This window comes from Lolium rigidum, chromosome 6 (assembly GCF_022539505.1).
Source record: "Lolium rigidum isolate FL_2022 chromosome 6, APGP_CSIRO_Lrig_0.1, whole genome shotgun sequence".
NCBI lineage: Eukaryota > Viridiplantae > Streptophyta > Magnoliopsida > Poales > Poaceae > Lolium > Lolium rigidum.
Genome location: NC_061513.1, coordinates 97,018,707 through 97,033,449, shown reverse-complemented (window position 1 = coordinate 97,033,449; position 14,743 = coordinate 97,018,707). Strand labels below are relative to the sequence as shown.

The window sequence follows — 14,743 nt, the reverse complement described above, 5'->3', positions numbered from 1 at the left end:
GCGACGGCGACCTCCCCTCACCATTCTCCAGCACGGCTGCGAGCTCCAGCGGCGACAAGCGCACGTAGAGACGAGCTGCCGGCCGGTGCAGCGGACGGCGAGGCCGCTCGGGTTTGAACCCGAGCACACCTGCCAACATTAGAGAATGGCTCCGACGCCGCCGTGACCAACGACGACGACGAGGCCCATAAGGTAATCGTCCGCTTCTTAATCTTGAATTAGGGTTAGGGTTCCTCCAAAAATGGGGAATTTCATAATTTAGGGTTTCGTTAATTTTGGGGATTTTGCTTTAGGGTTGATTACGACATCAAATCAACCAATCCCCACTTCAATTCATGCTTGACCGAAACCATGTGCATCAAAACAGGGGAAATTTTCATCATGTTAGGGTTCCGGATTGGGGAAAATCATCAAGATTTGTGCATAATTAACTTATTTCCCCTTTAAATCTTAATCAATCTTAAACCAGAAGCTCATAATTGAGGAGGGAAAAGAGGACAACATTTCTAGGGTTTCTGGAAAAATAGGAATTTAACATAAGAGCTTTAATTCCTTTAGTTAATAGCTCAAATTGAAACCCTAGAGTGTCACATAGTCTGTTAGGGCTTGGAGTTTGAGAAAACAGGGCTTAAACTTAAGGCATGATTAATAACCAGGAAGAACAGCCTTTAAACATAAGCATAAAATACTTTCACAGAAGCAACTTGGGCATATGCCTTGACTTGGTGACAACATAAACACATGGGTATGTGCATATGCCCTTGATCTTGATCTTGGCTTGATAAATCAAGCATGAATCTTAACATAAGAGGGCTCAAACTTAAGAGCTAGATGCTCTGATACCATTGTTGGATCCAGCAGGATCAACTAGCTCTAGTTTGAGCCACAAAAGAATAAGATCAGAAATACCTTGGTCCGAAGATGATGCCATGCCTCCTCTTGTTTAATTGCTCACACCAGGATGGAGCAATTTGTGCTAGGTTCTTCCTAGTGCTTTAGTGCTAGCCTCGATCGGTGGCTTGTTCTTGAGAGAGAGTGTGTAAGAGAGAAGGCAGAGAGCAGCAGCCATCTTCCACCACTCCTCTTCTAGGTCATTTGACCCCTTTTATATGTTTAGCACTATGCACTAGGGGAACCAGCACCGTTGGATCAAAATCGATGTCTCCGATCAAGACAACACATAAGGATAGGTGGCCATTTACTGTAGAGCCGCCTTACTGTAGCTACAGTAGTGCCGCCCTACTGTAGCAGTCCAAAATATCTGACCTAGGAAAGCAGCCTAGATCACCAAAATATCCAACAACACATTCTCTCTAACTGAACGATCTCAAAGCTGCTCGAGCATCACCAGGCCTTCCTTCTCTCCTCTTGTCCATTTCCCGAGCCTGACAATATACCATCATAAAACCTTTGCTTTATCAGGTAAATGAACGGTTTTACACTACAAATGCTACAAATTTATTGTGGACTGATAGACGATAACGACCTTCCATTTAAATCTATCATCGAGCATACTTCTTTGAGCATCTGAAAGTTTTCCAACAAATCGCCAAACATCGTCCCCTGCATGACCAAGAGAGTAGACTAAGAACATCTTGGGAATCAATTTCATTACTTGTCACCAAGCCGCAATTATAGCTCATACCCTTAAGTTCAAGTATGAACGAAAACATGTTTGATGAAAAAAGGAATACAATTCTCAAGAGTAATGGTCCAGGTAGTAAAAAGGCTTCCAATACAGGACCAGGTAGTACCAAATAAAAAAAGGTCTAATATAAAATGAAGAATCAAGTGCTGGAAATATTTAGGGAAAAGCCATACCAAGGTTCTTGTAAGCAGTGGCAAGCGTATTAAGAGCGGCTTTCCTGATTTCTCCATCACGCTCTGCTGTTAATGCAGCAACAGATGGCAAATTTTTCAACAAACCACCAACCTGCAAGAGCAGAAATAAGCATGACCATAAGCAAGAAATCTACCAGCTACTACAGAAAGGTGGATGTGAGGGATATACATACCTCAGTCCCGTTATTATCCATGAAATATCCAATAATATCAACACACTCTATCCTAGTTCGGTTATTCTTGGAGCGCAGTCCCTCCAAAATGTAGGGAAGTAGTTTTGGAAGAGAGTAGATATTCATCATTTGCTTTATCAGCTCCCCCATTTTCTCCCTGACTTCCTCAATGTTGTGACCAGACTGCAATAGGAGAGTTATTTAGGTTCGAAAAGGAAGTCCCATACTGCAATATAAGTACTATGTGTGTTCCAACAAAAAATCTAGGAAAAATATATTTCAGGACAGTGTTTGAAAGAATTTTCATCCAATTATATTTAGCAGCGTTAAATTTCCAATGGTACCTACCTTCTCTATAAGGCAAAGCAAGAAGATTGCAGCTTCTGCTTCCGTTAACATGTAAGGTTGATCTTTCAGACCATCAAATAGCTCCGGTAGAAAGTCAAGAACCTACAAGTCAAAATAAACAAAATACTCAGAACTAATTTTGCTATGCCTAGAAAAAAGAACTTATGTTTCCGTAGCTAGCATACCTTCAACAAACAAGTTGTGTTAGATTAACAGAAGCGCAAGAAAAACCATCTTAGTAAGATATCAAGAAGCTCAACCACATCTTTCCCACTTGAAGGAAGTGCCTGCAAAATTGGACAGTGTCGCAACAAAAGGATCATATCAGCTAAGGTTACATAATCAAACAGGAGAGATATAGTTTCAATATTGTTATCCATTTCTAACCTTTTGTAACAACTCGATACCATCAACTTGCCTCTTAAAGTCTGAGTTCCATAACCGCAAACTAACATCTTCTCGGAAATGCTTAAATAAAGAGATCAACCTGCTGATGATTTTTTGTAAGAAACCAGATGATGCTAACAAATAGCACATCACGTGAAGCAGCCAATTAACTACACAATGCCATTTGAAAAAGTAAAATCGAAGGAAACATCAGATTGGCATATCGAATAAACAAAATATATCAAAACGATATATTCTTCTACAGTGCATTGCAGCAAGCGATATTTGCTGGAAGAAAAAATATCAGGTAGATGTGAACATTTCAGGAACGTACGAATATGCACCCACAAGTTGGTGAAGTGCTAATGACAGATGAGCAGTGAGAGCAGAATCTAAGATAAAATCCAAACCAACTCAATAATATGTAATAGAACTTGTTTTGTGCCACTTGAATGTGTAATAGAATTCCACACAGCATTGTGAGCACCAGCTTTGGATACGAGCACATCTGCTGGTTACTAACCTGCTATACCAATTGACCAGTTATGAGTTCTGACATGACACAACTGCATAGCATATGCTACTTTTAAATTAATTAAGTTCGCTAATGTGGATGCAGATTTGTGACTGAAATCAAATCAGTGTCGCTGCAAAGTAAAGGTAACAAAGATGGTATTCCATGCCATATAACAGTGATAAATGTGTGCCCCCTAGGTATGATGTTTGCCTTCATTTAAATGATAATTTCATGTCACATCTGACATATAACAGCATGATTTACGTCGTGAGACCACAAACCAGTACAGAAATATAAATATACGTACAGAGCAGTTCTGTATCTGCAACACAGACCTTCAGTTCATCAATCTGCTCAGGCCGCGGTTCTTCAAACTTGAACTTACGTACCAAAACACGTCTCTCCCGATCTTCCTGCAAAATGAAGTATATATATGAATATAAGAGTCCAATGCGCAACTTTGCAAGTTGCAGGAAGGGAATTGATGATGGCCTACCTTGTTTGAGTCCATATTAATGTTAAATAATGCCTGAGATTGTAATGAGTCTTGGGAAGAAATCATAGTAACAGAGGCCCTTGCTGGAACTCCTCTCTGACAAAAAAAAAGATAACTATCAGAAAAAGGCATTTTCCAAAATATCTATTCAGAAAAAAGCAAAAGTCACACGCACTTGAGATGCAGCTTTGCCAACAAGTGTTCTCACCAAACTCGCGGAGGCGTGCGTCCTTGGGGTCGGTGATGGAGTCGCAGAGCGCGGCGAGGTCGATGTTGGCGTCGGTGCGCACCTTCCAGTTCTTGTGCTGCAGCCGCTCATCCCACGGCAGTTTCTTGGCCTCCTTGAGAGCATCTTCAATCGCGTTCCCCAAACAGATTTGGGACGCGCCGGACAAAAAAACGGTTTCAGCCGCGTTCTCCAAAGATTTTTGTCCGGCGCGGTCCGATACGGTGTCCGGCGCACCGAGCCCGTCTCCGTCCCACAGGGGACGCACCGGGCACACTGGACACAACGAAAAGCGAGGCGAAGCGACGCGGGCCCGACCCGTCAGCGGCTCCCACTCCCGCCAAATCCCGCCAAATCCCGCCTATCCCGCCGCGCATTTCTGGCCTCCCAACACATATCCCGCTGCCGATTCATTTCTCCTATCCCGCCGATTTGTTTCTCCCTTTCACCGTCCACCCACCGCCGCTACCCTCTCCCCATTCCATGGCGCCGCCGACGGCCCCAAAAAAGATGGCCAAGAAAGCGGCCAAGAAGCCGCCGGGCAATGAGAAGAAAGGGGCGAAAGCGCCGTTCGCGAAGCCGCAGAAGGCGCCGGCTCCGAAGAAGAAGCCGGAAGGATGGACCGATGATCAATGGCAACAAGATTGTCTGCGCCGGAAGATGGCGACAGCAGAGCGGAAAGACGAAGGGCGGCAGAGCAGGAGAAGAAGGCTCTGGCGGCGCGCCAGCACCAACACATAATGGCCGGGTGTATCGCCGCCACCAACGCGAGCCCATGGAGTACGTCCTTGCCGGTGTACGTTCCGGGAGTGATCTCTCCGTCGACATTCGCCTTCTACAACGACGGGCCCTCCGCCACTCCCGGGTGCGTGACGCCTAACTTGTCGCCCCGGTACCAGGATGCGCTGCCGCATGGCGGCTTCAACCCCAACAACCTCTTCTAGTCCCCGGCGTACGAGCAAGCGCCTCGGCGCGAGCCAGGACCCCGTCCGGACGGCGCCCCGTTCACTGGCCGCAGGGGCCGCTCGAGTTCGACGGTGCCGGTGCTGAGGAGGAAGAGGACGGGGGTGAGGACGAGGAGGAGGAGGAAGAGGAGGGGGTGGAGAATGATGACGACGATGAGGACGAAGAGGGCGGCGAGGAAGAGGACGAGGAGGCTGCCGCTGACGATGATCTCGTTGAGGTATGTGACGCCCCGGAACCGGTACCATGAGGATTCCAGCGATCCGCCGAAATCCGCATGATATCGATTCAGAGACGCCCTCCGACACGACGTGCGCGACGAAGCACACACGTGATGCCAGAGGAATTACCACGAGTAGTAACATTACAATAGGTTTACAATAGAGCCCACAAGAAACAGATATATTACAACAACGACTTCAATGAGTCAAGATACAAATGTACAATACAAAGATCCAAATCATACAGAAGATCGAATACATCCGAGTACGGACAAGATACAAATTGGACTAAGAGTCCTGAAGATAAACGATGGCGTCCATAACCCTGCCCAGGCCAAGCCGGAAGGGTAACCTTGCTAATGTCATCATCTTGTACCTGTCAAAGTCGGGCCATCGGTTGCCGACAAAAGGGAGGAAACAAAAGAGAAAGAGAAAAGGCGAGGGTAAGTACCAAGGAACGAACTCCGGCACGTACTTAGCGAGACTAGAAATGGCTATGCTCGCCAGGCGAATATATCACTGGGGGCTATATGGTAGGTTTAGCAGCAGCAAAACTATAACCAATAGAGACACGCTACAACATCCGTCTACTCAGAAAAGATAAGAGAGCGCACAAGGTAACAGATAAATACTACACAAACATAACCCAGCCAAATACACATATCCCCTTCAGCAAAGCGCAGAAGCAATATAAAAGACACTCCACGGGTTACAATTTATTATATGTTGGTTGTAGTAATGCTATATTACTACGCAAGTTATTATCAGATTATTAGCAACAAGATAACGGTGTAAGTTGTTATATGATCGAGTTAAACAACTCCAAGTCGTCCATAACCGCGGACACGGCTTATCGATAAGATGTACACCCTGCAGGGGTTGCCCAAATGTAACCATACGCATGCTCGACCCACTTACGACAGGTGGATGTCTCACAACAAGACCGTTCCTAGTTCAACAAGAAAGTCTAGGAGGGCCACCCAACTAAGCTACCCGTGTCGAAGTTCGACCGTACTCCGAGACGGATTCAGAGGTTTGCGCCGGCGGCTAGGCGTGCAAACCACACGCTTCGCTAAACGTCCCGCAAGGTACAGTACAAAATATAAACACCCGAAGGCAACATGAAGTAAACACCCGAAGGCAACAATAAGTAAAGCATGGCATACATGGCATAGGAAAATAAAACCAAGGTTGTGGCCCCCTTTTCAACTGACTTGAGAAAAGGTAATGGGTGAGGGGGGTCCCGATAATCGTCCCCACGCACGGGTAGAGCGCTCAATCTCGGAACAGATAACAAGAACTCGGGTCCTAGGGGACATTAGCGAGTCAAAGTTCCGATGCTTTCGCAAAGGGGCTCACAGGTAAACAAGTGGAACAGGACACGTGACTCGATAAAGAATCGCGACATAAAGATAGCAGTGAGAGGGAGAGAGAAATATAAAATAGGTGAAGAGGGAGGGCTCGCCTGTGAAAAGCTGCAGAAGCACTTGTCGAAACACTCGTCGTATCTCACATCAACACTTCGTGATCCTATCCGGGAAGAAGCAAATGCTGAACAAAAACAACGGGTGCAAGTCTTACTACTACAGATAAAGAAGATCCAGCATGATCAAATGCAGGCATGCATGACATGGCAGATATGGTGCAATGCAACTTATCCATATTAATCGGAGTCGAAACCCCGGACAAGCAACTTAGATTGGAGTTGCATATCTACCGTCAAAGTTAAGTGTTGATTATCATGGTACAACATGACAGTGGTGCCCTACTTCAATATTAAACGGAGCGGGGAAAACCATAGTCGGTATCCGAAATACTCCGCATATATGTTAGGTGAACATGCACGACTATCAACGCGCGACATGATGCGAGATGCAAACAGATGAATGGATGGCATAATCATGTTCCTTGCATTTTCTGATCAAAATGGACATAAAGTTTGTCTTATTTGGATTTGTAAAAGTGCAAATTCAAATGGTTTGAAATACATCTGATTATGCAATTTGCTGAAGGTTTTGAGTTAAACGGGCGGGAAAACTATTTTTACCGAGCTCGATCTAGCCAGGGACACTGACAGGTGGGATTGCTAGGCCACGTAGGCGCCAGCATGGCAGGATGCAAAAAGGTGGGACTGATAGGCCACTCGCAACCCTAGCTCCGCCGCGCGCCGCCGCCTCCTCCTCCTGCTCCGGCGAGCAATTAGCCGCTCCCCCGAGCCGCATTCTACCCCCCAAGCTAGGATGGACTCCCGCCGCCGCAGTAGGGCCTCGCCGGCGAGCGGATCGAAGCGATCCCGCTCGCCGGACACCGTAGAGGAAGCGTGGCGGCTGAAGTGCAAGATTTCCGCCGCCGGGAGCCGTCGCGCGGCCTGCAAGTACGCCGGCGCGCTGTACGTGCCGGAGCCGCTCCGGGAGTACGCCGCGGGTGGGCGATGGTACAAGCGAGGACCCGCCGCTCAAGCCGATGAGCGGCGAAGCGTTCGAGAAATGGCACGCGCGAGTGGCGGCGCGACCGCTCGGCGTTGGCGGCATGGAGGGCCACCATCGGCGGCAGCAGCGGCGGAGGAAGCGGAGGCGGCGAGGAGGAAGAGGAGGCGGCGGAAGAGGAGGCGGCCTACCGCCGTGCGGTCGCCTTATCCGAGGCGGATGCCGCCGAGAAAGCTCGGGCGGAGGCGAGAGGAGGAGGCGGCGGCCATCGCCGCCGTCCGGGAGTTCGAGGCGCGGCGAGGCGCGGGGAGCGCGGCGGGGCGCGGGAGGAGGCGGCGAGGATCGCCTTCATCCCCTACGTCATCCTTGACGACTAGGGGTAGGTTGATGCTTAGTTAGATGTAGTATGATCCGTAGTATGATCAATATGTATGTATGATCCCTAGTATGATCAATGAAGATGAACTTCCCGGGGTTTTTATTTTTGAAAATACGGGGCGAAATACGGGGTCTGCTAGACGGAATGGCTCGAAATGGAGCAGTTTTTCGATACGGGGCGAAATAAGGGACTTATACGGGGCAGCGAAATACGGGGCCTGTTAGACATGCTCTAAGACAGCTTTTGTTTCAAAGAAGTGAAGAGAGAGAGAAGAAAAGCTCGGCTGTGTGAAACAGTCCGAGGCCAAACAACTTTGTATCGCGTGTGTTGTGTGAGACAACCAGAGAAGTAGCTAGCTAGTTCGGGAGTTGAGCGATTCAACTCTGTCATTGGTTAGGCACAGAGATGGTGGCGGCTGTGGTTTTGGAAGGAGGAAGAAGAGGCAGATGCTAGGGTTCGGTGGGGATGCAGTGCAGCTTTTAAAAGGGGAGAGGGGAGGCCGGAGGATGGAGAGCTGCCTGTACGTGGAGCTACAGGGAGTCTCCATTGCCAGATATGGGGAGGTGCTTCGACGACGTGTAAAGGAGGAAGAGAAAAGGTGCCGAGGTGGCTTACCTCTTCGGGGGAAAAGGGCTAGGCCAATCCACTTGCTGGGCTGCCGAGGTGGAAAGGAGATGGGCTCGGCCAACAAAAGAAAAAGGGGAGAGGGAACGAGCCAGGGAGAGAGGAGCCCAGAGAAGAAGGGTTAGTTTAGGTTTTCTCTTTTTCTTTTTCAATCTGTTTTGAAATTCAATTTGAAACAAAACCAAAACAACACCACAAAATGTTTGATGTTTGAAACATTTGAAAAAAATAGTTATTTAATATAGTTTGTGTTTAGGGTTTTGTGAAAAAGAAGAGGGAGGGGAGGTTTATTAAATAACCCATATGAGGGAGAAACAAAATAGCTAGAATGGATGGTATGATGCATGTGTCATGATGAACTTGGAACGACTCGGAAAAACAAGAAGCGAAGAAAATCTAATATATGGGGTTTTTCCGGGTCGTTACAAGGTATACGCGGATGGCATGAGGACTAGGAAGAAGAAGATTCGACCAACCCATTCTTCTAATTTAGCATGCACCACCGGTCTGTAATATGATCGCGCGCTCAGTACTTTGATCACCGCTACTCTGATCGCGACGATTCGGCGGGAACGATTTCTTTTGGTTGCAAACTATTTGAATTTCTGATTGGGGGCGGCGTTTGGGGGACGCGGCTGGGGAGCGACGTCCCCCAAACGCGGCACGAACAAAACACGTCCCCCAGACGCTCGATCCGGCACTCTTTGGGGGACACTTTGGGGGACGCGACTGGAGATGCTCTGAGGAGCTTCTCGTCCTTGGTCGACATGGTCGACCGCCGCCGCCGCCGCTAGAGAGACGAGGCGATGCAGGCTGGCCGCCGCCAATGCAATCGCTGTCCACGAATCGATGCGGCGGGCTAGGGTTTCAAATTGTGGCGGTGGCGTTCGTGGGGGAGTTTGGATCCGAAGGTGGGAGGGGAAGATGGGAAGGTGGAATAAAAAGGTAAAATCTATTTTTTGAAAGTGAAATAGAGGGAGGGAGTTTGGAGCGGGTGGTGCTGTACACCGACCTGGTCGGTGTGTACGGGCCACCGCACACCCCACCGACCAGGCCGGTTGGTTGGATCGTGGCCCATTAGTAGTAGGTACGTTTGTTTTCTTTTTTTGATGTTTCTTTTTTAATATCTAACTTTTAAAAAATATATTTCGGAAAACGAATTTTCAAAATCTGCTCAGATTCAAAATTTTGGAAATTTTAAAAATGTTCAGATTTTGATTTAATTTTTTTCGAAATTTGAACATTTTCCAAATTTGAACTCTTTATATATTTAAACGGATTTCAAATTTGAATGCTTTTATAATTTGAACATTTTTTGTATTTGAACGGACGCCTCAGCCTCGACCTCAACCGACGCACCATCTTCGGCTTGTATAGGTGCGTTCCTGCGATTCCCTCTTCTCCTCTGTTGCCCTCGATTAAGAATTGGATACTTGGATTTGTCGGGTTGAGTTGCAGCAGCTAGGACGATTGGGCGTGATTGATTTTCTATTTGACAATCGAATTCGAATCGCTGTTGCCCTCGATTAAGATTTGGATACTGGAACCAGATCTAAGAGTACGAGGATGACTGGAACCAGATCTAAGAATATGACGATGACTGGAACCAGACCTTCTTGGAATTACAATTTGACGGCGAAGCCTAAGCCCAATTTGCCGGAGAAGCCTAAGCTCAATTTGCCGGAGAAGCCTAAGCAGCACCTTTACCTTGTGTTTGATGACTGGAACTCTGGATACTCCATCCGCAAGGTGAGCTTGTCGCGCCGCTCAGGCAAAGGATCTGAGCAATCGTCCGATTCAGGAGAAGACTCTGAGCAGTCCGGCTTAAAGCCCTTCCCAGCTTTCATGCGCATCCAGGCGATGCGTGGGCTTCCCAATATGTTCACGTCAGCCTTTGGCACCAAGATCATGGCGATGCAAACATCTCGTGATGTGATGGCCGGAATCCCAACTATCGACGTCCATGATCTTACCATCTCCTCTGAACCTCCACCAAACTTTCCGTATTATCCACTCTACATCCCCGTCAGTGATGATAGGCTCTATGCTCTGGATATTGGCTCATTTGAACTCCTCCAGAAGCCAGAACCGAGTGGAGTGTGGATGTGGAAGATACTCAGTTGTCCTCCATTCTCACTTTCAGCTGTCTCCTCCTACGCCGTGCGACCCGATGGATGCATCCTCGTCAGTATCGACACTGTTGGCACCTTCATCTTGGACACCAAGGAGCATGTGTGGAAACTATGTGGTCGTTGGGTGTTCCCCTTCACCGGCCATGGACACTATGACACCTCCCTGGATGGCTTTGTTGGTCTCCCCAAAGACCCGGAGAAACTTGGGTACCTCTGCTGCTGCACCATGGCCAGCACCACGACTAGCCAAGGATTGCAGTATTCCTACACCAAGACGAAGGTGTACAACAGGGACCTAGCTGAGGGGCAGCAGCATGTAAGTGCCACCCTTGTGCACATGCGCCAGGGCAAATTCTGCCTTGTGGAGTGTGTCTGCACTGATGACACACAGACTGATCAGGATGATGTGCCCGTGGTGCTGCTGGGGCCTGATTCGGATGATTTTATTGGAGGCGGGCCCCAAGGTGGTCGTTTTATGTATCGTTTGAAAACCTTCTCCCTCAGTTATGACACGAATAGAGACCTCAAGCTTAGACACTGCAAGGTTCGTTGCTACAGCCTGCCTCATGAAGCAAGAATTGGTTCCATCCGTCAGGATCCAGTGGCATTTTGGCTGTGAAATGAAATGCTAAAATCATGAGATAAATTAGTTCCTATGTTTTCAGCTTCAATGTTTTAGTTTGGTGTAATCTCAAACTGTGTTATTCGTGGATCCTGTGCTGATGTGTCTCTATGTGGTCACTCGGCTGTGGTTGCTTTTTTAATTCAGGGTGTAATCTCAAGTGTGAACTATGTTTAAACTCAGGTATTATTATGCAGGTTTCCTACTTATCAGCTAGCTGTTTTACAATTGGTGAACAGTTACTTTTTGGTCCGTCAGATCGATGTCCTGTGTTGCACGAATCTTGGCACATCTCTTTCTGATTTTCTCTTTTCCTGGTTGAGTCAACGTTGGGCCCTCTCTTTTATTTTTCGAATTTCCTCATTTCCTCCTTTTCTGGCCGGTTGTCTCTTTTCTCCTCTGCCTCGGTTGAGTTGGAGGAGAGGAAGGGGAGCGCCATGGCGGAGGTGTTGCCGCGGGATCCGCCACCACTGTGCGCAGCGGCGACCACGCAGCGGACTCGCGCTGCGGCAACCACGCAGCGGACGCGCGCATCAACGGAGACGCAGCGGACGCGCGTGGCGACGGAGTCCGTGCTGCCCTCTTCGGATGTGGAGCGCCCGGTGAAGGAGGCCATGGGGAGTCCTGCTGACCGAGAAGTTCCCCGGTGCGCGGCCGGGGGAGCTGTCTTTCGTGTGCGTTGAGGACATGGCCGTCGTTCGGGGTATGCCTTCTGTATTCCTTCTCCTCTTTCATCTCCGATGTCTATTTTGGGTTGGGTAGTCACGTATGCAACTAGTATGCATCTGGCGGGTGCTGATTTGTGATGTTGTCGATTTTGGGTGGGCTTTCGTGTAGCCAACTAGCAAACAGGTTTGTATTTGGTTGTAGTGCTCGATTTTTTGTTGTAGTTAGTTCGTCATGTTCACTAGTCTGAAGCCTTTTCGTTTTGCACATGGTGATGATTTTGGTTTGTAAATGTATTAGTAAGCAAGCCCAATGTTGATTCGTATATGAATACAGCTAGATCAATGTAGTGTTAGGTAGCTAGTTGTTGATTCTGATGTGAAGGTTGCCAGATGGAGTTAGCAAGATCTTAATATCATCTAAATAGTAAGGAATTTCTAGAGAACCAACCTGAGGTTGGGTGGTTAGGAGGGTGGTTGTACCCCCAGCCCACCAGAGTTCAAACCCCAGGTTTGACATCTGTGTGTCTCATAAAAGGTGGAATATTCATTCAGTGGGAGGCGACGTTCCCGTCGACGGCGAGCGCTCGTGGTGACTTCGTCAATTTCAAGATCCAATCCGCCAGCTCAGTCTTCCGGAGGTGCTCATAGGGGTAGGGTGTGCGTGTGTGCGTTCATAGGGGTGAGTGTATACGCGTGTATGTGAGCGCCTGCGTTTGTACTGTGTTTCTCAAAAAAAGTAAGGAATTTCTAGTAACTGAAACTCATATGCAATTGACCGAAAATCGAGATGCATGTTTCGCTCAATGATATCTCTGAAGTCAGAAACTCTAATATTTCCCTTTGCTGATTCACTTCTTATTTTTTGAGTTTTGATTAATTGTCTGTAATCTGGACTGTCTGCTCACAACTTGAAATCTTGAATCAGTTTAGGTGTTTTTGCTGGTCTGTTTATTCCTTCAGGATTGTCCCGGTGAGGGAGCTTTACATGTATCTGAAATTCTGAACGCGATGAATGTCCCTTAGGCTGGTGTGGCGACTGTGTTTTTTCAGTATATATGTATAAGTCAGTGACTAATTCAGTTAGGGGCTTTGCAATTGCTCTGTTATCACTTTCTAGTAGATAACTGCTTTTTATGAGATGTATGGAGAAGGCTAGCCTCCAGGTCCATGTAATGACAGACAATTGGTCTATAACTTAACCTGCAAAGTCACCTTTGATTATGGTTCATAACTTCACCTGCAAAGTCACCTTTTATTATCATTCAGAACTACTTCAAAGGCAAATTTTAGGCAGAGAACCAGTAATCTGACCTGGATGACTCATGATAAGGATACATAATTTCTTTTCTTTTTTTTTGCGGGAAAGAGAGCTATTATATTTCATTCATCACAGTCTTTACAGCTTCGGCATGAACTATCTCAGCCACAGCCGGAGGGACATGCCCCAACTAGCTATGGCCATGACCCGTGGATCTAGCTATACTAGCTAAAACATGAGCTGCCTTATTGCTCTCTCTTCCTATTTTGACAACCTCAAAACGTAAACAACCATCTTGAATAGATTTAATATCCTCGTAAATTCTCCAGACTCGAGACTGTCCCTGGTCCCTTCTCTTGATTGCATCTACAATCACGGCGTTGTCCGATTCCAGAATGATCGCCGCATTCTCAACAGACTGCATACTCTGAAGGCCAAAAAGGCATGCCCTGGCTTCCGCTTCAGCAACGTCCTGGCACTTGATATTAGCATCATTTCTAGCCCAAAGGACCTTTCCTTCGTGGTCTCTGCATATACATGCAATGGATCCAATACTACTGACAAAAGAGGCATCCACAGTGATTTTAATCCACCCATTATTTGGGGCAGTCCAGCCTGAGCTCTTCCCATGCTTAGAATGGCCAATATCTGGAATATATTTACCTTTTGAAAGAATCCCCTCGCTGATTATTGGATCCTTCCCTTTACTGTTATTCTTTGACCTACAGTTTAAATTAAGGTCATGCAAATAACGGTTAAGAAAATTCACGGACCCACTTACGCTGCACTCGCCCTTTTCATGAACCACATCGTTTCTCATATGCCAACATCGCCACAATGTCATGAGAACCAGCCCCCTCCTTTCATTGCTTATACCATCAAGCATAGTAAGAAGCCAATCAGGTCCAGAATGTTTAAAAAGGGATTCAGCTGGTAGATCCCATCCTTTCCTCATTTCTTCTCTAAGGGCCCTGGATTTTGTGCAAGCCACTGTAGCATGGAAACTAGTTTCATCTTCACAGCCACATATATTGCAAGTACTGTCCAGCTCCAATTTCCTACGGTATTTGTTCTTCTTCGTTGGCAAGTTGTCACAATACGGATGTTTTCAGTTTTCAGTTAAACATATGTTCTCTTCATATACGGATGAACCCTCTGCCTTTTGTACTTTGATGCACATTTTGTTCAGATTAATTGATTCAATATTTTTTTTTTGAGAAAACGCAAAAAGCATTTGCGTTTCATTTCATCGAAAAGAAGAAGGAGAACAAGGTTTTTTTTAGAGTTTACAACCCAGGCACAAAAAGGACATCAAAAGATTAATGCACATCCCAGGTGCTCGGCAGGATGGCACGCAGGCCTAATGCACCGGCCCTGGCCCATAGGTTGGCCTCGTCTCGTATCTTGGCGGTGATGTCGTTGATGGATGGTGCGGCGCCATTGAAGACGCAGTCGTTCCGC

The 14,743-nt window shown here is 47.2% G+C and overlaps 1 protein-coding gene and 1 long non-coding RNA gene across 2 annotated transcripts; one reads left to right on the top strand and one right to left on the bottom strand.

The window, feature by feature from the left end:
* Positions 1-1,313: 1,313 nt before the first annotated feature.
* LOC124662997 (protein MOR1-like) lies at positions 1,314-9,371 on the bottom strand. The gene is made up of 10 exons (XM_047200765.1): positions 9,272-9,371; positions 3,972-4,115; positions 3,764-3,855; positions 3,603-3,680; positions 2,624-2,650; positions 2,364-2,465; positions 2,016-2,198; positions 1,822-1,933; positions 1,487-1,563; positions 1,314-1,385 (listed from the first exon to the last, which is right to left on the bottom strand). The coding sequence occupies exons 1-10, from the start codon at positions 9,369-9,371 to the stop codon at positions 1,314-1,316; spliced, it is 987 nt and encodes a 328-aa protein (XP_047056721.1).
* A 2,555-nt stretch (positions 9,372-11,926) lies between these two features.
* Positions 11,927-13,245, top strand: LOC124666796. The gene is made up of 2 exons (XR_006991038.1): positions 11,927-12,059; positions 12,955-13,245. It is a non-coding gene; the product is annotated as an uncharacterized LOC124666796 (long non-coding RNA).
* Positions 13,246-14,743: the final 1,498 nt, after the last annotated feature.

Excerpts from the sequence above, each read along its gene's own strand:
- LOC124662997 (XM_047200765.1), bottom strand. The coding sequence starts at position 9,371 with ATGTCGACCAAGGACGAGAAGCTCCTCAGAGCATCTCCAGTCGCGTCC. Across the intron at positions 4,116-9,271 it reads GCGTCTGGGGGACGTGTTTT|ATGCTCTCAAGGAGGCCAAG; the intron begins GTTCGTGCCGCG and ends ACGCGATTGAAG. Across the intron at positions 3,856-3,971 it reads CGCACGCCTCCGCGAGTTTG|GAGTTCCAGCAAGGGCCTCT; the intron begins GTGAGAACACTT and ends TTTGTCAGAGAG.